The sequence below is a fragment of the Penicillium crustosum genome (assembly GCF_028827405.1).
Source record: "Penicillium crustosum strain IBT 35664 chromosome Unknown utg000001l_segment0_segment0, whole genome shotgun sequence".
Classification (NCBI taxonomy): domain Eukaryota; kingdom Fungi; phylum Ascomycota; class Eurotiomycetes; order Eurotiales; family Aspergillaceae; genus Penicillium; species Penicillium crustosum.
The window spans coordinates 5,313,227-5,339,928 of NW_026623122.1; the positions used below are offsets into that span (position 1 = coordinate 5,313,227).

A 26,702-nucleotide genomic window follows, 5' to 3' on the forward strand; every position below is an offset into this window, starting at 1 on the left:
TGTCCTTCCCCCTAAACCTCTTTCTTGGGTTTCTGTGTTTTTTAAACTACAGTTGTATGCACATGGCGGGTGTGTTCTCGAGTCTTGAGTATTATTGAAGTTTCACCCGGGCTTCTCACACACTCTCTAATATCTCCCCGACTTTCCTTGATTCTTGGGTACACCCTCATTTCGAACCGCACTCAAGTAGTGCTTCCTCGACTTCCTACATTCCTGTATTTCCAAAGGAATTTCAAACCCGGATTCTCCAACACTACATGCTCTTTGACTCGACATACTCACCCGATATATAAGCCTACATCGCAACAATGGTCCATTCTCTGCGAGAACATGGGTCCTTTGTCCGCCCATCCACTCGGGATCGGCCTACGACACGCGGCGAAGGTGAAAATTCGCTGGTCGTTCCTAGCCGTACGTCGTCGTTGCACTCGCGCATCACTCAGCCTATTCCGTCCACACTCAGCATCAAGCCCGCTCAGCGCACACCGAAAACACTCACTCATGCTTACATGGTATGCGGTGTCGGACGCGAACCTTCACAATGGGTCAAAGCGCCTGCCCCCGCCCAGGGCAAGATTGGCCATATGAAGGGAGCCGTCAGCCAATTCTGGCTCCCCGAGATTCTGGGAAGCAGCCCTCGACTAGAACAGGACAATGAGATCGCACGAGCCCTACACTCGGCTATGCGAGCATGCTTCCCTCACGATGTGGAGATCTGCACTGGCAAGAGCCAGCCTCACTGTGCACACCACGCGTTTGTGTTGCAACAGGACTCTTCTCACACGCTATACGGTATCGCGCTGCGCGTTTGGTCCCGTGCCGACGAGAAGCGTGCGGAGACCATCCGCGAGCTACGTAAGAAGACGGAGCCGGACTTCTATGATAACCCCGATGAGACCTACTGGATTCCTTACTGCTTAAGCTTCCTCTCCCGGTATCCCCTCTACGATCTACTAGGTGACTACCTCCGTGGTATGTGGATCCACTGGAACAAAGCCACCAACCTGTTCCACGCTGAGGAGGTCTCCCGCATCCTCAGCTTCCCGGCCCCGCGTCTCAATGACTTGGTTCGCATTGATATGAAAGATTATGCCCTATGCTATCAGTTCCCCTCGTCGCCCACTGGCTTCCAGAACTTTGCCATGTGGCCATTGTTCACTTGTCTGTCAATCCCCAACATTGTTGGCGTGATCGAGGCTGCTGTCTCACCTACCCGCCGTATCATTTTCGTCAGCCACTACCCGGCGATGCTGACTGTCGCTGCGGAAACCATTCGCTACTGCGTTCGCGTCTACGAGTGGAGTGGTCTGTACGTGCCCGTGGTCCACGCCCGCCACGTCAAGGAGTTGGTCCAGGAGCCCGGTCCCTATATCCTGGGTATCACTGCCGAGTGCCGGACTCTGTTCAACGCTCCATCTGACGCTCTCGTGGTCGATCTCGATCGCAACTTTGTTCTCACCTCCAGCCCTCCTAATGTGTTGAACCAAGGTCAGCGCACCAAGTTCATCAACCGCATGACCCAATCCCTGAATGGTGATGTCTCGCCTTCCGGTGTGCCCCCGCACCTGCGCACTGCCTACGCTGGCGGCAAGCTCATCCCGGCTGGCCAGATTATTGTCATGAGAGGAGAGGTCGAAAGTATTGAAGAACCACAATGGTGGAACCAGGATGCTGTCATGGGCGTCATGGACCATGTGTGCGAGAAGCTGGTACGTTTACTCCCTTCAGTGTTACTAACCACAATCAAAACTAATGTTATATCTATTAGGGCCGCAACACCGGTATGAAGGCCATCTTCGGTGGCTCCGTCAAGAAGCCTCTCATGACCAAGGTTTCCATGCGTCATCTCAACGAGATTGTGCGTGAGCGCAACCAGTACTCTCGGGATGCCATGGAAGCTTGGCAAGACTTCATCAACCTCAAGGGTAGAATGGACACCGAGCTCAGCAAGGTCACCAAGCGCAATAACTTCCTGGTTGAGGAGCTTGAGACCTGGAAGCAGCAGTTCCTCAAGTTCCAAGCCTTTGCTGAGCAGCTCACCAAGGAGACCTCGGAGCTCAAGGTCAAGATTGAAAACCACAAGCGCGAGAGCCGTCGCCTCACTGGTCTTATTGACCAACAAAAGGACGATGTGGCTCGCCTTACCTTGCGTCTGTCTGGCACTGAGAAGCAGCGCGACGATGCTCTCGAGGCACTGGTCCTCCAGCAAGAGATTGCTGAAGAGCTTGAGCGTGAGCGCAAGCGCAACCAGAAGGAGATCTCTGCCCTCTGGCACACTAACGCAACTCTCGCCCGCGAGCGTGAAGATGCCCAGCGTGTTGTCATGCACCTGCGCAGCCTCATCAATGGCCAGAGCCACCACATGGAGCACATCGTCCGCTCCATTGGTAGCAGGTCGGAGATTACTGAAATGGTCGAGCAGGGCTACGAAGACGCTCCCGAGGAGCCCAGGGAGGATGTGTCAGTGGCTGAGTCGAAGGAGTCCGCCAAGGCGGCTAGGGATGTCGATGGTGAAAATACTCTGGTAAATGATATGAAGCCCGAGCTGGAGCAGCATTTGCTGAACCTCGGCAAGGATCATAAGACCCTTGCGCGTCTTAGCATCACAGATGTCGCAGACCGCTACCTGCGCGACAAGACCGATGCCATCGCGGACATTATCCGTAGCATCAGCGACCAGTGCGCCGCCGCCGTTGAAGGCCTGCACCTGGCCCAAAACGCCGAGGACGATGAAGAGATCGCCAGACTCTACCAGACCGACAAGATCGGCCAGAACAAACGTCTTGGCTCCGACTACGACAACATGGACGCCCGCTCCGGCCGCGCCCCTAGCGAGATTAGCGACGCTGACAACAGCTCTCTCCACCCGGATAACCGCCACTCCAGCATCCCCCCGACCCCGGATCTGGTCCACAACCGCTCCAGCACATCTATGTCTATGGTCAGCAGCTCGACTTTCCCCGAGCGGTCAAGTCAGCAGTATGGCCCTGGCGATATCCCAACCCGGATCGTTGAGGATGATGATGAGCATGCTCACGAGACTGAGAACGGTGACGACCAGCAGACTGAGCGTGGAACTCTGTCCAAGCAGAATAGCGAGGATCTCATGCGGCCCACTGCCACACGGGTGATCTAGCTTTTCCATCAGCTTTTCAGGTTAGATGACTGAGACGATCTTGTTTGTTTGTTTTTTTTTTTTTTCCTTCTCTTCTCTGTCCATTCCTTATTTCTCCTGTCTGGCGAGGCCTTTTCCCCTTTTTTACTTCATCTGTGCAGTATCCCGAATACGGCACATACGCTCTGGTTGTCTGGCGTATTTCTCCTTTTTCGTCGTGTTGATTATTTTTGATCTTCATTATATCCACCCGACCATCTGTGTTTTCTTGTCCAATAATTTATGGTCGTTTTGTTGCCTTCCCGGGACTTGTTATTTTTTTTTTCTCTCTCGTTTTTTTATATATTTCATTTTGCCCTGCTTTCTCCTCCCGAGGAATTCGTTATTTATGTGTCGTGCCGTCTGGGATGGAACGGCTTGATTTGTTTGATTTGCGCTCATCTCGAAGAGAGAGACCTCCACTTTGCACCACCACCCGCACTGTCTGCGGATGATATTTCCTATTTATCTACAGTCCTTGATTTGGATTGATCCAATCTCCCAGGGTCTATATAGGTCCCTGCCCTCTTAAAATGGATTCTGTGAATTTGAACTTTTTTTCAATTGCCGCAACTTACACTCATCGTAACCAAGCCTTCGAAAGGCTTATGGAATTACGTATGCCTCCTTTCAGGATTCATATGTTATTCATGAAGTATGTACATTATTCGACTGCAACCCAATGCCTGGGACCTCATTTCAAGCCAACTTGCCCGGCACAACAGGATGTCCAGCACTCAATCCACCACAAACCGCCCAAGCCTGTCCATTAACATAGCTACTCTCATCGCTACCAAGGAACAGCGCAACACGCGCAACTTCATCAGCAACAGCTCCCCGCTGCAACGGGTTCAATTGTCCGATCTTGCGCTCCGTGCCGCGCTCCCGTGCCCGGTCAAACACCGACTGCGTCATCCCCGTCTCAATCAGTCCGGGGCAGATTGCGTTCATGCGGATACCCGACCCAGCGAGTTGGTACGAGACCGTCTGTGCGATCGACACGACTGCCGCCTTTGAGGCGGAGTAGTCGGTGGAACCAGCGTTGGAGCGGAGGCCTGCTACAGATGCTGTGCCGATGATTGAGCCGCTTGGGTATGGCTTTGAGGCGGAGGTTAGCTTCATTGCTGGGGCAGCGTGTTTGGCTGCTAGGAAGACGCTGTTTGTCCGGGTTGATTAGATTCGTTTGCATTCCGGGGAATTGTGCTCGTCTTGCTTCAGGGATTGGTGTACATACCCGAGAGCATTTACTCGCATCGTGTTTAAGAATCCCTCACTGTCGATCTCGGTGAACAGCTTCGGTTGGCCTACCACGCCTGCGTTCGCGAAGAAGACGTCTAGCCGGCCATATTTGCTGACTGCTTCGTCGATTACTCCACTCAGGGCTTTCTCGTCGGCCGCGTCGAATGATCGCACGTGGATGTCTACGTTTGGGTAGAGGGACTCTAGCTCCCGCTTGTGTGTTGCCAGATGGGTGTCGCTGAAGTCGCAGATGTAGACTGCTTTGGCGCCATTGTTGGCGAATTGGTGCGCGCTGGCACGGCCGATGCCATTGGGGGAATTTGCGCCTGAACTTTTAATTGGTATGGGTTCTTTGAAATGGCGTTGAGGAATAGTACTTACCGGTCACGATTACTACCTTGTCCTTGACCCGGCTGTACATTTAGGTGTTAGGTTAGTCATGCACCTAAGTCTGCAATGTATACAATGCGAGAAACTGATTGAACCAGGATAGAGATATAAGCCTAAAGGCTACTTACGGTCCTGCCGAATCAGGGGCAACATGACGGATCTTGGGGATATCCTCGAATGTGCCCTCGGAGGGAATACCCTCAACGAGTTGCTTGCTCAGGGCTTGAAGACGTTGCTTTGCTGCTGCAGACATAATTGTGAAGCTATGAGTGATTGTAAAGGGACTTCAATATAAAGAAACGAATTGAATTGGCTAGAGGAACAGCTTCGATTGCGGCGGCTGTGTAGTTATAACAGCTCATCAGCTTTCCCCACTATGTCGGTTATGCGGAGAGCCGAGGCTCCAGGACTATGGCAAGGCTACGGCAAGGCTACGGTAGACCACAGTGGCCAGCATAACAGAAGAATCACATGACACAAACATAAACATTTGAGTCACATGACACTTATCTGGTCACGTCATGTGCCGTAGGGTAGTTATCAAAGCTGTCTTTGTGGGTTTCAGAACTTAAATCTGTGCTCTTTGTTTTCTGATGCCTTTGTTGGTCCTAAAATAGGGTAGCTAGGGTTGAAATTCATGCCCGCCCCTGAAAATCACGGTCGATCTCCCTTCATTCCATCCACGGATCACTACAGCAAGGATCGCCAAGCACGCGCAACAAGACGAGCCAAATATCGGAAGCTACATACTCTAGTTGATTGTTTGTCTCCCTAGTCCGGACACCGTTTCCAATCCACCCAGCTCTGAAAGCTCTAAGAAAAGCCTTCATGAAGCCATTAATCAACGATTCCACCGTCCACGCCATTGCCCGGTTGTTGAGTCATGGCAGATTCCGACACACACTCCCAGCGGCGTTCTTCGTCCCAAGCCTCAAGCGCCTCGAGTAGAAGTCGAAATGCTAAAATAGTTCGTGCCAAAATGCAAAAACGACATTCAGGCTCCTCCAATACAACAACCGATTTGACCTCGTTCCCCTCGCTTTCACCCCCAGACAAATCTCCAACCCTCGCCCGTAGCCTGACGAATACGTTGTTCTCCGGCGAAGATGAAGCGCAATCAAATGGGAGTGGGACGAGCCGTGGGAGGAAGGCTACACTAGCGAATTTGACAACTGGGCCGTCGCACAAATCAGGCAGAGCTGCCCTTTTCGCCGATTCCGTCCCCACACATGATATACCAGGCGCCTTGCACTTGGCCGATGATGCGCACATTGAACGACTGGTTGCTGGCACAGGAGCCGTGAAGATGGTGAGACAGTTCGCTCGCGATCTTGCTCAACGGGATGCTGAGATCTCGGCCCTTCGCCAACGCGCAGATGCAAGGGAGCGGGAGCTGAAGAGAATGCTACGAGATGTATCTGTGTCCAACCAAGACATTGAACGCCGTCTATATCAGCTGGAGAACCCGCCGGGCGATCGTGTCTCAGATGCAGAAAGCACTCATAGCAGCGATTATGCTGGTCAAACCTATTCCGGTCTGAATGGATTGATGTCTCAAGCTATGGAAGACACTGTTGGCTCTCGGGCTCATAGTGACTCGGCAGAAGCCCAGGCCACGATTCGTGCCCAGCGGTCAGACAATGATCCCCGGGGCAGCGGAGCCACTGACAACCGAAAGCGTCAAAGCTCGATTCGCGGCTGGCAGGAGTACCTTTTTGGCTCGACTAATACAAGCCGGAAAACCAGCCGCGCTAGTAGCATTATGAGTGATGTTGGTGAACTTGGAGAAGAAGACGCTGAGCGTCCCCGAGTGCCCAGCAATCCTGCAATGCGACGCAAAGCGCTTGACGAGCAGCTATTCCGGCCCCCGGATGGCCCGGTACGAAATGGACCGGCGAAGCGCATTGCTAGCACGTCCGCAAATGGCGACGATGCAAGCATTCATTCTCGCAAATCTTCACGATCTTTCGGCTCTTGGACTGTTAAGTTATTTGCTGGCAATCCCCAGTCGAGCAGAGACGCAAGTGATGCTGAGTCTACCCACAATAAGCCTCAACTCAAAAGGCCGGACGGAGACAGAAGTGCTTCGTCAACACTGTCTGGCAATTCCAAGGGTTCAATCTCGGCAGTGGCCGCACTGAAGAAGATTAACAGCAATGCTAGTATGCCTACCACTGGACGATCTGCCAGTGGATCGAGCGTTCAGGGCAAAATGAACACTCCCGCCTTGCGGCGGACTGCAACTGGAAGCGTGTCTCAGGGCGTGGCATCGGAGACTATGGATAAAAGCTCCACAAATCTTGGGCCTGTTGAGATGGACGCCATTTTGCCCATGGAGTCGAAGCCTCCGACACTCACGCCTATTTATAACAATTCCCAACCGGGTGAGTTTCTCACTGACCGGTTCGGTTTTATCTATGATCAACATAGAAAGAAGCGCCAGAGAGAAGCCAATGCTACCAAGGGCAGCATTCACCGTTTGAGTATAACAGAAACTCTCGGTACTCTTCGAACCGATGCGTCAGATCATGAGGATGACCCCGAAATCACAAAACTTCGACAGGCCGCTTCTGAGGTCTCGCGTTCTCTGCCTGACTCACCAGATGACCCTGACAGCGGGGCCGTTGCCATCCGTCGCTGGCAGGATTATCTGAGGATCCCGTCTCGTCCTACGGAGCTATTGTCCCACACACCCTCCGCAGGCCCGATTGTCGCTTTGACCACCGCAGGAGAAAATCGCTCTCATAGCTCGTCTGTTTCATATGACAAAGACGGGGCGCTGGCCGTCGGCTCCAGCGCACAACCATCGGCGTCTACGTCAGCTATCACTGCTGACAGCCCCGAATTCGCTGGCTTGTCATCGGATCAACTTAAAGACACCGCCTCCAGATTCACCGTCGCAGAGATGGAGCCCGTAAAACTGTTATTGGAACAGTTGACTGATCTGCATGATTCCCTGCAACGCGATCGAACTGTGAGATGGAACGAGTTCCTTCGCAAAGTGCGTGCCGAGCGCCGGAAGGAGGGCGAAGCGGCAGCCGCTGCAGCAACTTCCGATCGATCTCTTGCTGCCGTTGACACGCCAGAAGTCTCGCTCGCCGACGGCGAAGTCGTAGGTATCGCAGGTCTGGGTAACAAAGGCAAGGTTGGCCGAGCGAAGTGGCGAGAATTCCGGCTTCTCGTACTCGGTGGCATCCCAGTTGCTCTTCGCGCCAAAACTTGGTCGGAATGCAGCGGGGCTTCGGCAATGCGAATTCCTGGCTACTATGATGACCTTGTGCATGGCGTTGGTGGATTGGACCCCGACCCTTCCGTCGTCGCACAAATCGACATGGATATACGCCGCACTCTTACCGATAATGTCTTCTTCCGCAAAGGGCCCGGTGTCGGCAAGCTGAAAGAGGTTCTGCTTGCATACTCACGCCGTAACCCAGAAGTAGGCTACTGTCAGGGCATGAACCTAATCGCAGGGTCTCTGCTGCTCATCATGCCGACTGCCGAGGACGCGTTTTGGATTCTGACCTCGATGATCGAGATTATTTTGCCTCAGCATTACTACGACCATGGCTTGCTTGCCTCTCGTGCCGATCAGGTGGTCTTGCGCCAGTATATTTCAGAGTTGCTTCCCAGACTATCTGCCCACTTGGAGGAACTGGGCATTGAACTAGAGGCGCTCACCTTCCAATGGTTCCTCTCTGTCTTTACGGACTGTCTCTCTGCGGAAGCATTGTATCGTGTATGGGATGTCGTCCTTTGTCTCAATGTGACCAGCGCAGCCAACCCCTCCGGATCAAATGTCTCTGGTACTAAGGATGGCAATGACAAGACCGCCAAGGTTGCCGAAGATCTTGCATCCGGCAGCGGAGGCGGAAGCACATTCCTGTTCCAAGTCGCTCTCGCACTGCTCAAGCTCAACGAACAGCAATTGCTGACAACCTGCTCGACGCCGGCCGCACTCTATACATACATCAATCACCAAATGACCAACCACGCGATCAGTATCGACGGGTTGATTCAAGCGAGTGAAGCACTGCGCAATGTAGTCCGCCGCGAAGATGTCGTTGCACGTCGTGCTATCGCCCTGCAAGAAATGCGTGAATTGAGCAGCGGTGCAGGCATCTAGACCCTTTCCCCCGATACGGAATTTCTCATGGCATTTCATTCATTTTCTCCTACATTTTTCATGCAATGCCGATACGACCTGAGCATAAGGCAAGGAGTTTTGGCTTTTTTTCTGTTCTTTTTTTTCCCCCACCATTGCCTGGCGCTATTTCCCTCGTTATTTTGTTTTTGTGAAAGCACTTGTTGACATAGCCCGCGATGTTTTTGTTGCCCGTCTCATACACCACCAACCCAGCATTTGAGATACCCCTGGATTTTACACTTGGGCGGCAGCACTGTTAGACTTGTTTGAATGAAATCAAAATCTTTTTATTATTATTACTCTTGTGCGTTATTAAGAATCCTATGACCGTGAAGTGTCTTCTAACATGGTTCAGTCCAGGGCTTTAGATTTCTCTTACAAATTCCGATCCTAGCCACAGAATCGAAGTTATACAAGGGAGGAAATGTTGATTTGAATAATTTCTTTCGTTTCCGTTGAAACTGAACCTCATAAGAAATTTCAAAAGCAGAACAGCCGGCATTGCACTTCAACGACAAACCCCTATCTCCACCAAATGGTACCACCAAGGGAGGTACTATCCAAATCACCTCCACTATTCAAACCGATGGATCATCAACGGCTGCTCAAATATGCCCCCTCATTTAGCCTGTCTCAGGTCTGGGCTGCCTTGTACTCGTCTCGAAATCAGTCAATGCCGATCCATCAACCCTCTCCATATACCGAAGGATCTCCAACTGGTGAAGCTTGTATTCAAAAGTCTGCGCATCTGAAACGCTTCTGCATAGCTCTCCATCGGTGCTGATAGGAGCTGTGACTGGATACGGCGCTGTAGTCATGAACCTGGCCTTCAACTGAGGTTTGAAGGTGTCTCTAGCGATTTTCATTCTTCGGCCGTCTTCCGCGCCGGTGTAGGGATCATATTTGATGTTGGCTTGGTCCATGAGGCCTATTGATATCAGTCTTGATTCTCTGGCTTTTTCAAGATTCAAGATTCTAGATTCTCAAAAAAAAAAAAAAACGTACGCTCCATATGCTTAATGTAAAGGCACATTCTCTGATATGTGCGTTGGAACTCGCGCTTCTTGATGGCTGCTCGGACATCAAGGTCCAGCATCCACGCAATAATTGCGCAAGATAGTCCTGCCGATATCTGTTAACTTCTTAACTTTGAACCTGGATTATTATTAACCTACCGTCTTTGCTGTAGCCATATTGTTCACTCAGATATGGAGCTGGCACCTTTTCCATGCGATTCACGAAATCCGGGGGAGTATCTTGGGACGCCATTTCGAGCAAAATCACTAGGAAGAACGATTCAGAAGATATCGAATGAACATTGAAGAAGAGGGATTTTCTTTCCTATTTCTTTTCTATCTTCTTTTCTTTTTCCTGCAGTGACCAGCTTTGAAGAGCCCGAGTCGACGTTCTCTTTGTTCTTCCCGGGTCTATCCCAACTACAGCCATTCTGATAGGAATGAAATTCCTTTGTCCCCGTCACATATTTCCAAGGCTCTGGAAAAGTCTAATCCCTCGGCGTTGGTATGAAAATCGAAATCGGGCGGATGTTGAAAACGTTCTGTAGGTAAATTCTTTGTTCTCAAAATAGATCCTGTGTACTTCGACTTGGGTGCTTTGTTCCAAATCCCCAAGGCTTTCTCTAAACAGATGGACTGGACCAGATAATGCGAATAGTCAATGACTCTATCTGCATTTGAAAGCCAAACGTTGGTGCCGCTCTTTTGGTTTATATAACACGCTTTCTCTTCTCTTGCCTATTTCCTTTGATTAACACCATCTTTCTATCGTGTCTTTGACTTACTATATTGGCAAAATGAACTATGAACGCATGGCAGCCGAGATCCCTACTCTCTACCGGCTATCTAGGGAGTCCAAAGGTAGTCATGTCTCTCTCTCCCTCTCTCTACTTCTTTTTCATCCTCTAACCTGTCACGAGAACTAACAAACAATCAGAGGCCGACCTCCTCAATGGTCTTTTAGGCTGGGCCCGCAACGACACCTTTGGGAAAGTGGCAGAAGTCTGTGCTCTCTGGGGTGCACTCGTCCAGGCTAATAAGCACCTTGCCAAGGTCGATCGTAAGGATATGTCCTCTACCTTGTAATCATTGTTGCTAATCAAGTCTGTATTTTAGGGACGCTGCAAGCACGTAAAATTGAACATGAGCACTTCAATCTCAAAGAAGTTCTGGATTCCGAGTTGAAACAGGCCAAGGAAATGATGGCTGCTATTCCTGGTGGCAGACGTGCAACTACGGTCACTACCGATGAGGACTTTTCTCTTGCTATTAAGCGGTTGAAGTATCTCCGCGAGTACAAATAGTCTGCCTGATAAACTCATGGGACAAGGAGAATGTGATTTCTGGCGTTGATGTTTTGTGGATATTCCATATTTCATTCAGTAATGTTGTCATTGTTTACCTCATAAGTAGATTTAAGCCTATGGTATAGATGGTCCACTCTCTTCTAAATAGTACGTAGCCACGGAATTCCGGTCCAAAACCTATGACTCCATCTAACTGTCTTCTAGGGGCGCTCGACCTCATCTCGCAGAGAAACAGAGATAAACCCATGGTCTCGGTCTGAACTACCTCAACAAGTCTATAAAGGTAAAGAGAGAAATCACATGGTATGATATATACAAAGCCAGGTACCGGTGGAAAGAAATCCCCATTCCACTTCCCTCCAGGTATCCCGGCCAAGAATCGGGCAGGAATCGAATACAGATTTATACTATTATACTCCGCACTTGGGTCTGCTCAGCCCCCAAAGGGCCAGAGCCCTGCAGGGGGAGGGGAGGGATTGGTGGAGGCGGTGAACACAACCCTTTGGTCAAAGGGTGAGCACGCTGGGTCCGGAAGCACGCTCTTGACTTGGTTCAACGATTATCAGGAAAGTCGCAAATATCGGAGACAGTATGAAACGTCGGGCGAGAAGGGACGGGAGAGGTAAGTGATAACTTCTTTGCTCAGCTCGGGCCCTGATCCACCCAGAACTGACTGTTATCTAACACTGTGGTCAGATCTAGCGAGTCCATCGTTGGACGCAGTCCCAAATCCATCACATCTCGTGCAACGGCTTTGATTTGCCGCATGATCGATTGCGAAATGGCCCAGGTGCGAGCCAACGATTTGAAGACACCAATCGTCAACGACAGACGGTCGCGGCTGGGGTCGGGCATTTGACCGGCTTTGACAGAGCAGGTGGCCAGTTGGACAATGGAGCTCAGAGTGAGCGCACAGATGAAGAATGGGGTGTGCTTAATAACGGGCAGACGGAAGGCAGCAAGGCGCGATAGCTCTCGGGCGGCCTTGGCGGCCTTCATAGCATGCTCATTGTGGGAGAATGCAGGCACGCTGATCGGACCATGGTGGCCACAGATGACTTCCGCGGCAACAGCGGGAGATGAAAGAAGATCAGACCGCGGGAAGTTGAGGTAGATGGCTGCGCCGTTCAACATCATGGTCGCCTGGAACATGATCTCATCCACGCTCCCATCGGGTCGCAAGAGTTCTAACTTGGACTCTGGTAAGTGATGGCCCCAACTACTAATGCGCGCATCAATAGCTTCCACGTGGTCCTGTTGGCCTTCACTCATATCCTGGATCGCCACAACACGACCGAGAATCCGTATGGATTCAATACGATAACAGTATGAGGAGAAGTCACGCTCTTCGTCGGCGAACACGCGCCCGTCAAATTGCGCAATGGTCGGGGATGGTGGCGGTGGTAGGGCATCGTGATAAATCCGCTCTTCGCATGGAAGTGGGACCTCGAGCGGTACTTGATTAGTTCGGTATACACGCTGCACACCGAGGGCAGTCATGAGGCCCTCGATTACGAAGAGCTCCCACCAGGTGCGCCGCAGAGACTCTGCCCGGATTGGATCCCCATTGCTTGCAAGGATCGCAAACGTCCCTTGATGCATACCAAGCTCGAAGGCCGAATCTACTGCAGCGGCTAGACAAACACCGGCCTCGCCGCGTTCATTGTCTGAGTGAAGTACAATCGCCAGTAGAAGCAGCGCCTGCACCTTTTCCACCGACACATTTTGTTCTTGAACCATTGCGACAACCGTAGGCCGGTACGTGTCACTCGAGGCGGCCGAGGTGAAGTGGGCACCGATGAACTTCATTACCTGCTCCAGGTATGCGGGAAACACGTTGCTATATAGAAGTCGGTGAGGTGGTAGGATTGGATGAGCGGCGTGGAAATAATTATAGTAGATATCGAGCAGGTAGCCATCCCCGCCGGCAGCAGTGGAAGAATCGGGAGTCAACGGTCCGCTGGCCAGGCGAGCGGATGGAACAATTGGCGTCGAAAGAGCCTGCATTCCAGGACTAGTCGATGCGGAGGAGGCTAATGGTATGGCTGGCGCATAAGTGAAACCAGCCTGCAAGCTCCAATCCACGGGGACATCGAGCATGCCTACTGGGTTGGGGTCCATGGGCAAGTAATCCGGCGAGTTAGCGCGGCGCTTTTTCGATGGACCCTTGTAGCCTCTTCGAGACTTGGTGTATTCACAAGGAGATCGGGCGTGTTCACATCGGCTGCAGACGGGGGTCCTGCCATCGCATTTGAGGTGTTTGTGGCGGCACTGAAGACACGCCAGTAATGCGGGACCCGGTTTAGGCACAGAAGTGGCCTGTAATTCGGTCATGGCGAAGAAAGACGCATATAGGAAATGACTATAGGGAGAAAGTAGAATTGATTGAAGAAGGTGAATAGAGGGGAAGAGAAGAGGGGAAGAATTGAAGATGTAATGTTCCAATGTTCCGGGGGGGATGGTAATTCGAATTACGCACTTGAAAGGGAGCACTTGAACTAGGGGGCTCCTCTCTCTCTTTCTCTCTCTCCTAGGGAAGAATTGTATAGAAGGATATTCCTAAGAGAAGATGAGTAGAGAGTAGTAAGAAGGTCAGAAGAGACCCAAAAGTACCAAAGTGCGTAAAAAAACGTAAAGTACGTAAAGTACAAGTACAGAGTACGGAGAAGGTGATTATTGCAAGCCATTTACTACCATTTACTCCATACCGGGTACCAAATACATTAAATACATTAAATACACAGTAACATGGACATGGATTGGGTACTGACATTACCCCCGATAGCTCTCTCATTTCAATGTTCCAGCTTATCAACTACTTCGTCACATCTCCCTCTTGACTCTCTTCCTCTCCCTGTCAATCATCTCAATCCTCTCAATTCCTCAAAGAGCAGATACTTCAAATCCTACTTTTGAGACACCCCACCATTACACAACTACACTGTGTGTAGCGTCACTCGAACTACTGGCCGACGTGTCTTCTCCGACTATATCGCCTATCCCTCCACGCATTGTCCCTCGACGGTCGTTTTGTCCCTGAATTTCATCTGTCGCCTTTCACTCTATTTCTCCCTGACCTCCATTCACAATGATCTCCGACGACGACCTCTACCGTCTTGCCATCTTCCTTGGCTCCTGCGCCATGATGATGATTGTCCTATACCACTTCCTCGATGTCAATTCCAGCGACGAGGAACCTGAGTCTGCCGAATCAGCAAGCCAGATTAAGGCGGAGGCTACTGTGCCAGTGATGTCCACAGACAACGTGTCAGCTTCAGGGAAGGGGAATTGAATCCGATTTACAACGTGTGGGAGAGCAGGAAATACAAGAATCCAACAGAGAACCAAGATACCAGTGCCTACATCATTTGATTTTACTTTTACCAGCGAGTCAGAAAGTTGTACACTACAGTGCAATCAATTGGAGAGAAAGGGCAATCATTGTCAATCTCATGGCTTTATTCATCAATGTTCTTCGAGTAATTTGATAATGTGTAGTTCCTGGAGAATTCACCGTATAGATCTCATAGATAAACGAGAATCTCTGGAGGTGTCATCCAGGTGTAAAGTATCGTGCGCCCTACCTGCCATAGCCAGATGGCATATTATGATGTGCTTTTCAACACCAGTTCACATGCAAGCCAGTTGCAATGAATGTAATGAACCTGAATCCTAGAAGGCAAAGGGAAAGCAAACGTATCACAAAACCGATGCGACGCATCAGTTCTCCCCAACGAACGCCATTTCGCCACAATGCACCTTGCTCTGTCGAGCCGGTGTCGATAGGCGACGGTCACTCCAGTCCATCTCAGGGCCGATCTGCTGCTTCCAAAGTTGACCGGCTTCGAGCAGGGCTTGTGCCTTGTTCTTCTCCGTCGACTTACCATGGGCCTTGCTAAAGGCCTTGACCTGGTGCTCATCCACCGGCAATATCATGGTCGCTTTGCGGGCACTGCGGTCACCCAAAACGGAAGGGTGAATCGATTGGTTTTCCGCTAGAATATTCATCCAATTAGACATTTCCTTCAAATCAAAAAACAAACTTCGTGTGTGGATCAGCCCTTGGAGGGGTGTCAAGCGCAAGCTAGTTATAATTCTCACCAGTTACTGGCACCGTTGGTCCATCCCCAAGCTCCCAGGCCATTTTTGAGACGTGCTCGCTCGATAGATGCGTGAACATATCAGCTGCAGCCATTGGCGTCTTATTGCCGCAGTCTGTCCATTTGCAAACCAGGGAGTGCGGGATATGAACTTTGATAAGGTGGGCCCGAACCGACTCAATGTTGTGCAGTTCTGCAGTGCACTCCTCCCATTTGCATGGGAAGATTGGGTAATGCACTGGTTGTTCACGGTGAATAGCAACTTCGATATTTGCTACTACGTTCTTGGAAGGTCGCCCTGGTCTTCTCTTCGTGGTCATCTTTACGGATGAGATTGGAATTACGACCAGTGGCTGGGGAAGACGCTTCGCCTCTGGGGATTTGACGGTCCGGCCAGAGTCTGGCGTGCTCTTGACCGTCTGCCCTTGAGGTTTAGGCTTTGTGGGAGATTTGGTAGATTTAGGGGTCGGTTGTTTTGCGGCAGGCGGAGGTTTGGGCGGAGCTGGGCTGTTCGTGGCCGAGGGGCGTCGTTGTTGGGGTCGGGCTCGAGGTTGCGGCGGTGGGGGGGTTGGGACGGATTCGTGGGATGAAAACTTTGGGGATGCAGGAACAGGATCAATTCTGGGCAGTCCAGAAGGCAAGGTTGATGAAGAAAAAATGCGTTGAGGACTATGATAGGTCGGAGGTTTGAAAGGTAAAGTACCCCAAGGGCTCAAACCGCTAGGAGGGGCGCGCGCGTCGATCCTTTCCGGCATTGCGATTTGGCGCTTTGGCGGTGTCTCACGCGGCGGCAGCGGCGCCTGGTCACGTGTAGTCACGTGGTTTGCTGTAACATATGGGTCACGTGCAACTGAGTGTCGAGCTGCCAGTGGTGGTTGAGCATGCGGTGGCTGAGGATGAGGTGATTGAAGAGGTGGCATGTGGGGTGCATGAACTAGAGGCACGCGATCGACCTGCGTTTCGGGCTGCTTGGCATCCACCAGGTCCCAGCGAAATGTTGCCAGGTTTGCAAGGTAGTCGATCTTGGTGAAATTACGACGTAGTGGCTCAAGATGATGATTTAGATGCTTTTCGGTCGGGTGCCTCCCCGCAGCAATCAGTACATCCCGCGCGATCGTGGCCGGATCATAAGAGACCTTGGGCAGTGCATCGCTCCATCTTATTGGCTGGACCAAGTCGCCACGATTCTTAAGAAATTTACCGGAGCCTCGAGGCCGAGTATATTCCGTAGAACCTTTGGCCCCTGGCACCGAGCTACTTGCTGATGGGTTGTTTTGGAGGGTCATTGTTTGACTTTTACCATTGTCCAATAGTCGCACCTTTGCGAGTGGCATCGAATTCTCTTCGGTTGGAATCACCCGCTTTTTCTCGTGATGAAGTGGTCCCGACAGTGGGAAATCTTGCGACTGCGTATTCACCACAGCAGGCTGTTGTGTCACAGTCGAGTTAGACAAGGTGCCTAGTCGAGGTCCTGAGGTATGCGAAGCGTTATAAGAAGGCCCCAGGTGAGAGGCCGCCGAGGGAGTGGGAGACGCATACGCCGATGGTACCACCGGTGGGCTCTGTCCATTTGGTTGGGAGATATGGGGCTGTTGGCTTTCCTGATTCGGTGCCTGGTATGATGAAGTAGGTGCTACATTACCCTGAGGCCCTTCTTTCTCCTGCGTCCAGCCCTTGTCTATCTGATGTGGGACAATAGTTGTCTTTGTGAGGGGTGCCGGAGGAGCAGTGGCAGAGGTAGGAGCAGAAGAGACAAGGGAGACAGAAGGACTGTGGGTTGAGGCAGGCTGTGATGTTGCAGTGCTGTGGACTCTATGAGGCGCTGTCGGCACAGTTGACTGCACATGATCTTGACTGTGAAGTGAAGGCCCAGGCGGTATGTGGCTTGATCTGGTGTAAGAATTACTTTGCGAAATAGCCGGCGTGCGTGTTCTTTGAACTTGTGTTGTCATCCCTTGTTCCATGTACGGTTGCGTTGACATCTGGGAATTCTGATTTAGGGTTGCCGAGTAGCCTTGGTACGAGCCTTGTGATGTGGGCACAGGCCGTGCCATGGGTTGGTTTGTTCTCTGTACAGCAACTGTCGACCGTGCAGTTTCATGAGCCCCCCGGGTGCTTTGATAGACATCTGGGTAGTTTGGTGTAGAGTTGGAAATCATCCTTGGGTAGGGAGCGGTACCCTCACGTGGCTGAGCATTCAAGTGTTTTTGGGACGGAATCGGAGGATTTGGCTGATGGTTTATATTGTGAGAGCGAGCTTTTGGGTGTGCAGAATGGCCAGAAGAAAGATTGTTGAATTGAGTATTGCTGGTTTGCTGGTGTCTATTTCCTTCGTACTGTCCACCTGAGGCTTGGGAGTACACGTGAGGGGGATTTAAGGCATGATTCGTCCCATGATTGGTTGTCCTCACAAATGAATATGAATTATGTGCCTGCTGGTGCATAACGGTGGCTCTAGCTCTAGCTACCTCCTCCGCATCATGGAATGCCGGGTGTGTTCGATAGGCCTCATTGTTGGAATTGGGGTCGTGGTCCGGTTGGCTATCGGCTGGAAGAAAATTCTGGAGCCAATCGAATCCGTCCATGCCTCCATTAGACATTTCAAATTGTTTGAAGGGTGTCTGGCAGCTAGAACCTCATGGCTGGAGATGTTGTAGGACCGAGCGAAGAAAAGGCGTGGCCGTACTCCGTTGCGCGTGGAGGGGTTGAATCGCGGCCGAATAAGGCAAAGTCGGGTACACCCAAATAGACCCAGATAAACTATCATGCATAAAGTGAGACTGAAATTGAAGAACTGAGGAAGGAAATTCCTCGACCCCGAACAAAGCGTGGCCAAAGAGCTAGCCTGGCGCAGATGTTGTCGAGGCGCATTGAGAAGCGCGTCGGATGTGGGGCCTGTCGTCCACCAATCATATTACGGGCACTTTGTGCCTTGGGGATCAGGTGTCTAGTTGCAAGCCCTGAGATGGCTTAGCGGGAAATTAGTAAGCACACAATCCGGCTCCAACTTGGAATATTCGGCTACACCAGAAAAGATCCTCTCTTCGACCAACGCCAACGACACCCGTTCAATTCCCACTCACGACCTTTAAGATGGCTGTCCGAACCCACGGTGCGTACTCTCTCGCATCTCGCCTTGCGCCGATTTGATTTACCACTGCTCGAAACCCCTATCGATACGAATTTTCGCCAATCTTCAAATTCAATACTGATGGTGTCTACTCCAGGTATCGCCTCTTCGCGGAGCAAGTCTCGCAAGGCACACTTCCAGGCCCCCTCCAGCGAGCGCCGTGTCATCCTCAGCGCCCCCGTCTCCAAGGAACTCAAGGAGAAGTACGGAGTATGTACCACATGAACCCTCCAAAATCGAATCTGGGTCTGTTCAAGTCGAGTTTTCGGGATTGGAAACTACAGACGATGCAGGCGCCAGCATGAGACAATACACCACGATTCTAACCAGCGTTCTGTGACAGATCCGCTCCATTCCCATCCGCAAGGACGACGAAGTCGGTAAGTTTCATTCTTGATGCAACCTGAAAATTATTTCGAGATCTTGAAACTGACTATCACATGCAGTTGTTGCCAGAGGTTCCCAGAAGGGACGTGAGGGAAAGATCACCAACGTCTACCGTCTCAAGTTCTCCATCTTCGTCGAGAAGGTACGATTTTAATTTACATCACAGTTACTGCGGCGGATACTTACTGCGGTTTTAGATCGTTCGCGACAAGAGCAACGGCCAGAGCGTTCCCATTCCTCTCCACCCTTCCAAGGTCGTCATCACCAAGCTGCACCTCGACAAGGACCGTGAGCAGATCATCGAGCGCATCGCCAAGGGTCGTGAGGCTGTCAAGAGCAAGTCTGCTTAAGGGATTTCTTACGTGTGGGGTATAGGTTCATGTTGCAATGGCGGTTGACGGCGCGGGTTCATTTGAAGGACTCTGAGAAACAGAGTTTCCAGCCTGCTATGATCAGGGTAAAGTTTCTGAAACCAGGTGCATTGCGATGAATGAAAAATGAACAAAATTTCCTTTTTCTTCTATCCGGAGTCGGTGCTCGCAAGGCAATTCACTTTGCGCAGCCGGCGTTCTTCTTCCTTACGTCTCCCGCGCACATAGGAACGTCCCTCGAATGCTACAGCTCAATCTTCAGGTCATTTCGTTCTGTGTCCATTTTGCAGCTCGTCCGGCCTCGCATTTGTTTTTTCTTCGCTTGCTCAGTTCTGTAGCGACCTTTCTCATTTCTACTTCCAATTTTTCCCTTTGGAAACTAGAGGTGTCGCCTTATATATCTCCTCGTCAACCCCGCGCCTTTTTGGACGGACCCTATGGTTGAAGAGGTAAACACTTGGCGTAGACAATTTACAGGGCTACTGGGAAGCTGGTAGTTTCTGTCTTACCTGCAGACTCACTCTGATGCTTTCAGGCAAGGACGAAGTGGGTTTGATGGTGAGGTACATATCTTACTCCAAGGTGGGGTATATAGGTTGTAGACTGTAGGAATCGGTTCTATGTCTTCGGTGTGGGGGTGGATATTTGGATATTTTCTATCAATCAATTGATTTACTTTTCTTTGCTTCAATATTTTCTCTGGGTTCTCAAATTTATTTTATCTTGGGCAGTCATATCCTTCCGGCTGGCTTGGGTCGTACAGAGTGGCAAATTGCAATGGTTATGGAGAGGAACATTAACGTTGAAATGCGCTCTCAATGCTAGTGGTTTTTCTCTCTGACCTTATATACACTGGAGTAAAATCAAGGGACTTTTGACAACTGAGTATTGATTTTAGTTATTTGACTTGTGTAAAGCATTACATGGTACATAGATATATATGTATCAAGGCTGGGTCCGAAATATATTTGTCAGGTTGCTCAATGGACTCAAAACTGAAAACCACTTGAACAACTAATAAACCCTTGAAATGTTTCTCCCCTATTTTATCAACTGCCACTTTTACACCAATAAACAAGACAGTCATAATCTATAATAACTAAAGCATCGAGAAGATGAAATGTGAGAGACATATCAAACCTACTGGCTAGACCCTAGTTACTAGGTAGTTAAGTCATGCCAATTATATAAGTCCTATAAAATATATGCGTACTTCGATACCGTAAAGAATACAAAACAGATGCTTTAATATACAAATCTGAGTAGGAAAATAACCTAACGGGTAAAAACAGAGCAAACTCAGAAAAAAGTAGGAAAGCAGATAACCATCGCATCGTGTCTCATGAGAAAGTCGGAAACCGAAGCAAACCCAGAAACTGGATATTCGAGAGAGAGAGAAAAAAAGCACGCTCGCTGAAAATGTTCGACTAGCCACCTCAAAGCTGTGCTAGTGTCCAACACACTTCCCCCATGCAGGTAGTCCACATCCCATACCAATGAACAGATATAGCAAGAAGATAACGACGACCACCATCATAATCATCAACTTAGTATTCTTCCACCACATCCGTCTCCGCAGTCCCCGGCTACGGATCCGGAAATCATGCGCACTCCCGCCAAGTCGATCAGTCTTGTCAACCAGCAGATCAATGCGCTCGCCGCGCTCCAAGACTCGCTCGATATTCTCAGTCATTATATCCCGGACGCTGTCAATCTCGCGCCGGGCTGACGCAAGCGAGTCTGCTGGCGGGGCGGTGTTGTAGGCTTGTAGGAGAGAGCGCAGCTCATTGTTGAAGGCAGCGCAGCCGTAGGCGGGCAGCGAGCCGAACTCGGTTGTGGATGGTTCGTAGGTGGTCAGGAACTTGCGCTTCATTTCTAGGAGGTAGGCAAATGGGATGCGGCGGCCTTGCTCCGCCGAGGCAACTACCACGAAACTCAGGGGAGCGTGTGAGTTGGGCTCTGCGAGGTTGGCATCGTCGGATTGGTTGCCCGTTGGAGAGTCGGCAATGTAATGGACAAAGAGCCGTTCATGGGTGAAGGTGAGCTTTTGTGGCTTGTCGTGTGAGATCTTTGGGAGGATGATGGAAGCTAGTGACGAGGCGGCGCTCGATGAACTGCCCGGCGAGGAATGCTCGGCTAGAATGGTAGTGCGATGCGCAATGCATGAGCTGATGTTGATTATATTGTTAGTCTGGGAACATCTTATTTCATCACTCAAATGTTAGACAACAAGACTTACTAGAGCAAGGAGCTCGTCTTGGAGGATGAAGCCATAGTGATATGATGTCAGTGTTCGTGACCTCAAAGATAGAAGTATTGTTGCAGAAAAGAGGACCAGGTAAAAGTGACAGAAGAGCCTGCAGTTTTCAAGCGCTTATAGAACTCAGATATAGGAGTTCAGTAATTTGAAAGGTCTTGAAAGCTGGAGGACCTTGTATTGGGGCAGTTTGCCTGCCTAGGTACGCAATTCCGCTGAGTCAGCACACCTGGCGCCCTGGGTCGGTTATATAGTAGCCTTAGAGTTGTTGAGGTCTTGTATATGAATATTATCGAAACGCCATTTGAAGCCATCATTTTTTGCGTATCTTAGTCGCATTCTATGAAAATCGGATTGCAACCTGCTAGTCAAAGCCCGATTATGTTATATACAATCCTCTATCGACGTTATGTTGCAGTAAAATTTCAAGTCCTCTTCCAAAGGAGAGAGAATCTTCTCTTCCACCTCATTTTGGAACTTTTCTTCTGTCAGTGACGTGTATACCGCGTCAAGGCCAGATATACATCGCAAGACACTGTTCTTATAGTTTGGACCAGAGTCCATCTCATTGGCTAAGCGTCTTGCTGCCAAAGGGTCGGAGAATTCTGGTGGCTAGACTGCGAGTTAGACCCATGGGCCCTGGAAGGTGGCTGTAGATTGATACATACCATCTTTCTTTCAGCTTCATTTTTTAGGTTCTCAAACGCTTCTCTATACCAAAGCTCTAAGAGAACGATGCCCAGTGAAAATAGGCATGGAATCGATGCATTCAGCCAGGGTCTTGGAAGATTTTGGGATATAGAAGTTAAGTCTATATTTCGAGTTTCAAAGCTGCGTCGAATCAAGGGGCCATCGAAATCAACCGTGGAATCCAATGAACGCAGGAACAAGATATCATCTTTGCTCCAAAAATCCGTCAACCAATCTGTAGTATGCAGCTGCATCACTGAAGAAGCCAACTTTAACCCTAGTCGGGATCGTTGCTCTTGACGGAATGATTTATCACGCAGAACCTGGGCCAGGGACACAGTATCAATGTTTTTGAAGTCTAGTAGCCTTTGATGGTATTCCATAGACCTGATACGATGCTGTCGGCCTTTCTCACTTGCAATGAACCCCAGCCAATCCCGTGATGATGGTGGCTCTATTATTGTTGCACATAGGTCGGAGATAACTTCATAATTGGATTCTGTTTGAGAGGGAGGATCGGCAAACCTCACTTGGGCATGACGCTCTGTGTCCTGGCACAGCTTGGTTTCATCAGTTTTCCAAGGCTCCATCTCAATCTCTCGCCAGTTTCTCGAAGGAAACGCAATATTGGAAGTAAATACTGCGTGGAAATAGAGGCCTTTTGCGGTAGTTTTCGCACTGCGGAATTCAAGTTTCATGTTCACATCGTGCTGCAACATGCAATTGCAGCTAGATGATGCTGGAAATTTGTTCTGAAATATCTCATAAAGATCAATCGCGTGAGCGCGGATCCGCACGTAGTGCTTAGTGCTTCTTCGTGAAATACGACGTGTAGCCGTTACAGGCTGATTTTGTTCCGTCAATCGCGCCAGAAAGGTGTTCAGGCGCCCGGCTTCTTCAAGGTGTCGGGTAATATCATCTTTCTTGAGCACGAGGATGATCTTCTTCCATTGTCGCCGACGAGACTTTTTATCGAGGGGTTTGGACTAAATGCGATGTTTCAAGTTAGAATCGGCAGCGAAGCCAATAGATAATATGCTTACTTGACTGTTATCTCCGTCTATAGCAGTCAAGTCCCTGATCTTGGCCAGTTCCTCGTTCATATCCTCCACCGTATCTATGTATTCCTGCACAGACTTTTGACAAAAGACATGTTCCTTGACAAGATCTCCTTCCCTCCATCGGGGATCTGTTGGATCCTGCATCATCTCGGCTATCTCTTCTTCCCCAACTCCGCATTGATTGGCAACATCTTCCATGAATCGCCTGCAAGAGTTGCTAAAGCTGGTTTGCTCACGGGCCAGACCTCGACCGATGCGTTTCAAAACATGCTGGTAATGAAAAAAGTCGTTGACTAACCCCGTTCCCTCAGAATAGAACTTGAGACCTTGGGTAATAATCGGAAAGACAGCCAGAACAACCCCAACTATTTCGAAGCCACTCATATCGGGAAAGACATAGATCTGTGTTGCCCCAAGCAAATGACTTAAAAAGGGGAAAATAGAAGAGGAAGGGACTTTGAAGAGAGACGAAGTTAGCGCTTACCTGCGGCTCATCAACCCCGCTATGGTAATTATGCGTCCAACCGAGACAGACAGTTTATCTCATCTTTCTAGGGCCGTATATCCCCTTTGTGTTGATTAGACATTGTCTCTGTCTCAGCATTCTTCTTGGCCCTGGGTTAGTGTCTAAGATGGAGTCAGAGAGCAATCCTTCGACGAGTTCCCTCATTGCGCTATGCATTCGAGACTTCCACACATTGCTAGATTATATCCCCGGCAAACAAAATGAAATTCGTCTCAAGGTCCAGGATGATATGGGAATGCTACGAGTGTGGGTTGGGAATTTCGGTGCACATCGCAAACATACAGACAGATTATCTTTGGACCACCGGCTTCGAGAGGCCCCAGACTTACATCGAGAGGTTCAAAACCATATCAGGGACATTACGGACGCCATCCAAGGAGGTATCTAAATATCCTTAGTCCGACTACTTGAATTGTTACTTATTGTGCCTAGCGATCTCTTTCTTCTCGGGAAGTGAAGAGTCCTTCGGGGTTGACGATGCGTCTGCTGGGTCCGAAATGCATGAACTGGACGCAGATGATTCGGATTCGGACGGGTTTTGGGATCAGATCAAAGAAGAGAGTGGTGAACATTCGAAGCTGAACGAATATATGATCGACATTCAATATACGATTACCAGCCTGTGAGTTTACTTCTATCTGAGTTTGAAGAGCACTGCCACTCACACAATACAGTTATAAATTCTCCCTGACTCTTCAGAACCCAGCACATCGGGATCGCACAGCTCAAGCATCGCGCATTGAACTTGGTCATTTCGAATTCTACGACATTCAGCACGTGTCAGACAAATACAACATTCCATGGGATAGTACACTTGCTCAACGCCTGGGCAAAGCAAACACAAGACGCCGTCAACTTCTGGCATACCACAAAGATCATACCGAAAAGATTTCCAGATATGTCGATGTGGCCGTGCAAAAGGCCATTGAGGTTCCAAGGGCCTCAATCAAGGACACGAGAACCCGAAGTATCTCGACCAAATGGACACAGGATACCACCGCCTCGACAATCTACCATCATGATGACGACAGTATATCCGACTCGGGGCAAACAAAATTCTCTGAAACGACCTCGACCGCCGGTGACCAGGCACATATCTTGATACCGCCACCGCCGCCAGCAGACGTAGTGAACACAATCCAGAACCATCCATTTTTCTGCCCGTACTGTCGCCAGACAATTCAGCTGGAGAATATGGACGAAGACTGGAAATATCATGTATACAGCGATTTGCGGCCCTATATCTGTACATTCGGAGACTGCGTCAAAGCCAACCAACTCTACGACAGCTACACAGAATGGAGTGAACATGAACGGCAATTCCATCGGCGAGAGTGGGTTTGTAATTTATGCTCACTCACCTTCAATTCGGAGGCTTTATTCCGCAATCATCTTCGGGCCGCTCATGCTGGAGTACTCCCTGAAGACCAACAGCAAGCGATCATGAACCTGTCCGAACGATCTATATCTTCTGCGCAACAATGTCCTCTGTGCACAAAGCCCCCCATTTCAAACCCGAGTCGCTTTCAGCAGCATTTAGCGCGACATCTTCAGCAGCTGTCCCTTTTCATTTTACCCCGTCGCGAGTCAGAAGAAAATGAACACGCAGCCCGCGACGGAGAGTCAAATGAGTCCCAGCAAGTTTTGGGGATTGAAGATGAAGCGATAACATCATTGAAGTCTATATCAATAAGTCAAAGATCAGGCCACACTTTAAGTGAAGTCTCGGAATCAGATGACCAGCCTCAAGTTCCCGAGGCGGAGAACCACCTAGAAACGCAAGACCAAGTGGACAAGGAACTCCAAGAAATCGAGAACAACAAGACCACCATAGGGCCGGAGCATCCAGTGACTGTGAAAAGCATGAAGAAGCTCGCGTTAACTTACCGCAACCAGAACAAATTCGCGGAGGCCGTGAAACTGTTAGAGCAAGTGGCGGTGATCCAAAATGCGAAGCTCGGCGAGGACCATCCTTCTACACTGAACAATATGAGCAAAATCGCGCTGCTATATATAGAGCAGGGGAATTTACTCGAGGCCCTGAAGCTTGATATAAAGGTTTTTGAAAGGAAGAAGCTGACGCTTGGTCTGAGAGATTTATCGACGTTGCGTGCGATGGAGAACGTCTCTACTTCATATGCAAGGCTTGGTCGCTACGAAGAGAGAGAACTGATTGCGCACCAGCTAGTGGACCTTGGCGAGGAAGTACTATCGCCAACAAATCGCTCGTTATTAAAATGGAAAATGAGCCTTGTTTCAACGTATCAAGGCCAGAGCAAGCTAGACTCCGCCGAAAATCTGGGACGAGAGGTTGCCGCTACTTGCCAAGAATCCTTTGGCACAAATCACCCCTTAACGCTCGCCTCTATGGCAAAGCTTGAATCTATATATCGATCTCAATGTCGATGGGCAGATGCTGAAGAGCTCGGAAACGAGCTAGTGAAAACCAGCGAGTTTGTGCACGGCAAGACACATCGGGAAACTCTTGAGCTTATGAGTAAACTGTGCTCCACAATCAGAAATCAAGGCCGTCTAGATGAGGCTAAGGATCTCGGAGAAAAGGTGATAAGGGATATGGCGAAGGCTGGTATGGACCGTGAAGAGTGCATGCTATTCGCCACAACCGAGCTTGCAATGACGTATCATGAGCTACAATTACTTCCCGAGGCTGAAGCTATAGCATGCCGTTCTTTACGTTTAATGGAAGAGACCATTGGGAAAGACCACATATATACGAAGGCCGCCATGCGCAGTCTCAGCTCCATATATGAATCGCAGAACAAGCTGGATGCTGCGAAAGAGTTGATGGAGATGGCGCACGCGCGCCGAGAATAAACATTTGGGAAGGATTATTCTGGCACCGTTGAAGTGCTGGAGAAAATGAAGGCAGATTAAAGAGCTTACCTCGCATCAAGTCATTAAAGGATCAA

At 49.9% G+C, this 26,702-nt stretch overlaps 12 protein-coding genes across 12 annotated transcripts; 6 read left to right on the top strand and 6 right to left on the bottom strand.

The window, feature by feature from the left end:
• Positions 1–308: 308 nt before the first annotated feature.
• On the top strand, positions 309–3,136 carry N7487_001983 (DENN (AEX-3) domain protein; the record flags this gene model as incomplete). Its single annotated transcript, XM_056869730.1, has 2 exons — positions 309–1,709; positions 1,769–3,136. 2 exons carry the CDS (start codon positions 309–311, stop codon positions 3,134–3,136), a joined length of 2,769 nt encoding a protein of 922 aa, XP_056734514.1.
• A 717-nt stretch (positions 3,137–3,853) lies between these two features.
• Positions 3,854–5,036, bottom strand: N7487_001984 (SDR family NAD(P)-dependent oxidoreductase; the record flags this gene model as incomplete). The annotated part of the gene is made up of 4 exons (XM_056869731.1): positions 3,854–4,310; positions 4,389–4,719; positions 4,775–4,806; positions 4,912–5,036. The coding sequence occupies 4 exons, from the start codon at positions 5,034–5,036 to the stop codon at positions 3,854–3,856; spliced, it is 945 nt and encodes a 314-aa protein (XP_056734515.1).
• Positions 5,037–5,762: 726 nt separating this feature from the next.
• On the top strand, positions 5,763–8,906 carry N7487_001985 (TBC domain-containing protein; the record flags this gene model as incomplete). Its single annotated transcript, XM_056869732.1, has 1 exon — positions 5,763–8,906. The coding sequence occupies one exon, from the start codon at positions 5,763–5,765 to the stop codon at positions 8,904–8,906; it is 3,144 nt and encodes a 1,047-aa protein (XP_056734516.1).
• Positions 8,907–9,550: 644 nt separating this feature from the next.
• On the bottom strand, positions 9,551–10,196 carry N7487_001986 (uncharacterized protein; the record flags this gene model as incomplete). Its single annotated transcript, XM_056869733.1, has 3 exons — positions 9,551–9,855; positions 9,933–10,049; positions 10,103–10,196. The coding sequence occupies 3 exons, from the start codon at positions 10,194–10,196 to the stop codon at positions 9,551–9,553; spliced, it is 516 nt and encodes a 171-aa protein (XP_056734517.1).
• A 544-nt stretch (positions 10,197–10,740) lies between these two features.
• On the top strand, positions 10,741–11,247 carry N7487_001987 (uncharacterized protein; the record flags this gene model as incomplete). The annotated part of the gene is made up of 3 exons (XM_056869734.1): positions 10,741–10,804; positions 10,881–11,003; positions 11,060–11,247. The coding sequence occupies 3 exons, from the start codon at positions 10,741–10,743 to the stop codon at positions 11,245–11,247; spliced, it is 375 nt and encodes a 124-aa protein (XP_056734518.1).
• Positions 11,248–11,892: 645 nt separating this feature from the next.
• N7487_001988 (Zn(II)2Cys6 transcription factor) lies at positions 11,893–13,584 on the bottom strand (the record flags this gene model as incomplete). Its single annotated transcript, XM_056869735.1, has 1 exon — positions 11,893–13,584. One exon carries the CDS (start codon positions 13,582–13,584, stop codon positions 11,893–11,895), a length of 1,692 nt encoding a protein of 563 aa, XP_056734519.1.
• A 754-nt stretch (positions 13,585–14,338) lies between these two features.
• On the top strand, positions 14,339–14,542 carry N7487_001989 (dolichyl-diphosphooligosaccharide--protein glycosyltransferase subunit 4; the record flags this gene model as incomplete). The annotated part of the gene is made up of 1 exon (XM_056869736.1): positions 14,339–14,542. The coding sequence occupies one exon, from the start codon at positions 14,339–14,341 to the stop codon at positions 14,540–14,542; it is 204 nt and encodes a 67-aa protein (XP_056734520.1).
• A 428-nt stretch (positions 14,543–14,970) lies between these two features.
• On the bottom strand, positions 14,971–17,509 carry N7487_001990 (putative C2H2 finger domain protein; the record flags this gene model as incomplete). The annotated part of the gene is made up of 2 exons (XM_056869737.1): positions 14,971–15,245; positions 15,352–17,509. The coding sequence occupies 2 exons, from the start codon at positions 17,507–17,509 to the stop codon at positions 14,971–14,973; spliced, it is 2,433 nt and encodes an 810-aa protein (XP_056734521.1).
• A 934-nt stretch (positions 17,510–18,443) lies between these two features.
• N7487_001991 (60S ribosomal protein uL24) lies at positions 18,444–19,217 on the top strand (the record flags this gene model as incomplete). Its single annotated transcript, XM_056869738.1, has 5 exons — positions 18,444–18,462; positions 18,578–18,690; positions 18,824–18,860; positions 18,927–19,009; positions 19,065–19,217. The coding sequence occupies 5 exons, from the start codon at positions 18,444–18,446 to the stop codon at positions 19,215–19,217; spliced, it is 405 nt and encodes a 134-aa protein (XP_056734522.1).
• A 1,468-nt stretch (positions 19,218–20,685) lies between these two features.
• N7487_001992 (synaptobrevin family protein) lies at positions 20,686–21,512 on the bottom strand (the record flags this gene model as incomplete). Its single annotated transcript, XM_056869739.1, has 2 exons — positions 20,686–21,406; positions 21,478–21,512. The coding sequence occupies 2 exons, from the start codon at positions 21,510–21,512 to the stop codon at positions 20,686–20,688; spliced, it is 756 nt and encodes a 251-aa protein (XP_056734523.1).
• A 985-nt stretch (positions 21,513–22,497) lies between these two features.
• Positions 22,498–23,630, bottom strand: N7487_001993 (Synaptobrevin; the record flags this gene model as incomplete). The annotated part of the gene is made up of 3 exons (XM_056869740.1): positions 22,498–22,508; positions 22,601–23,171; positions 23,229–23,630. 3 exons carry the CDS (start codon positions 23,628–23,630, stop codon positions 22,498–22,500), a joined length of 984 nt encoding a protein of 327 aa, XP_056734524.1.
• Positions 23,631–23,878: 248 nt separating this feature from the next.
• Positions 23,879–26,607, top strand: N7487_001994 (uncharacterized protein; the record flags this gene model as incomplete). Its single annotated transcript, XM_056869741.1, has 3 exons — positions 23,879–24,152; positions 24,205–24,394; positions 24,447–26,607. The coding sequence occupies 3 exons, from the start codon at positions 23,879–23,881 to the stop codon at positions 26,605–26,607; spliced, it is 2,625 nt and encodes an 874-aa protein (XP_056734525.1).
• Positions 26,608–26,702: the final 95 nt, after the last annotated feature.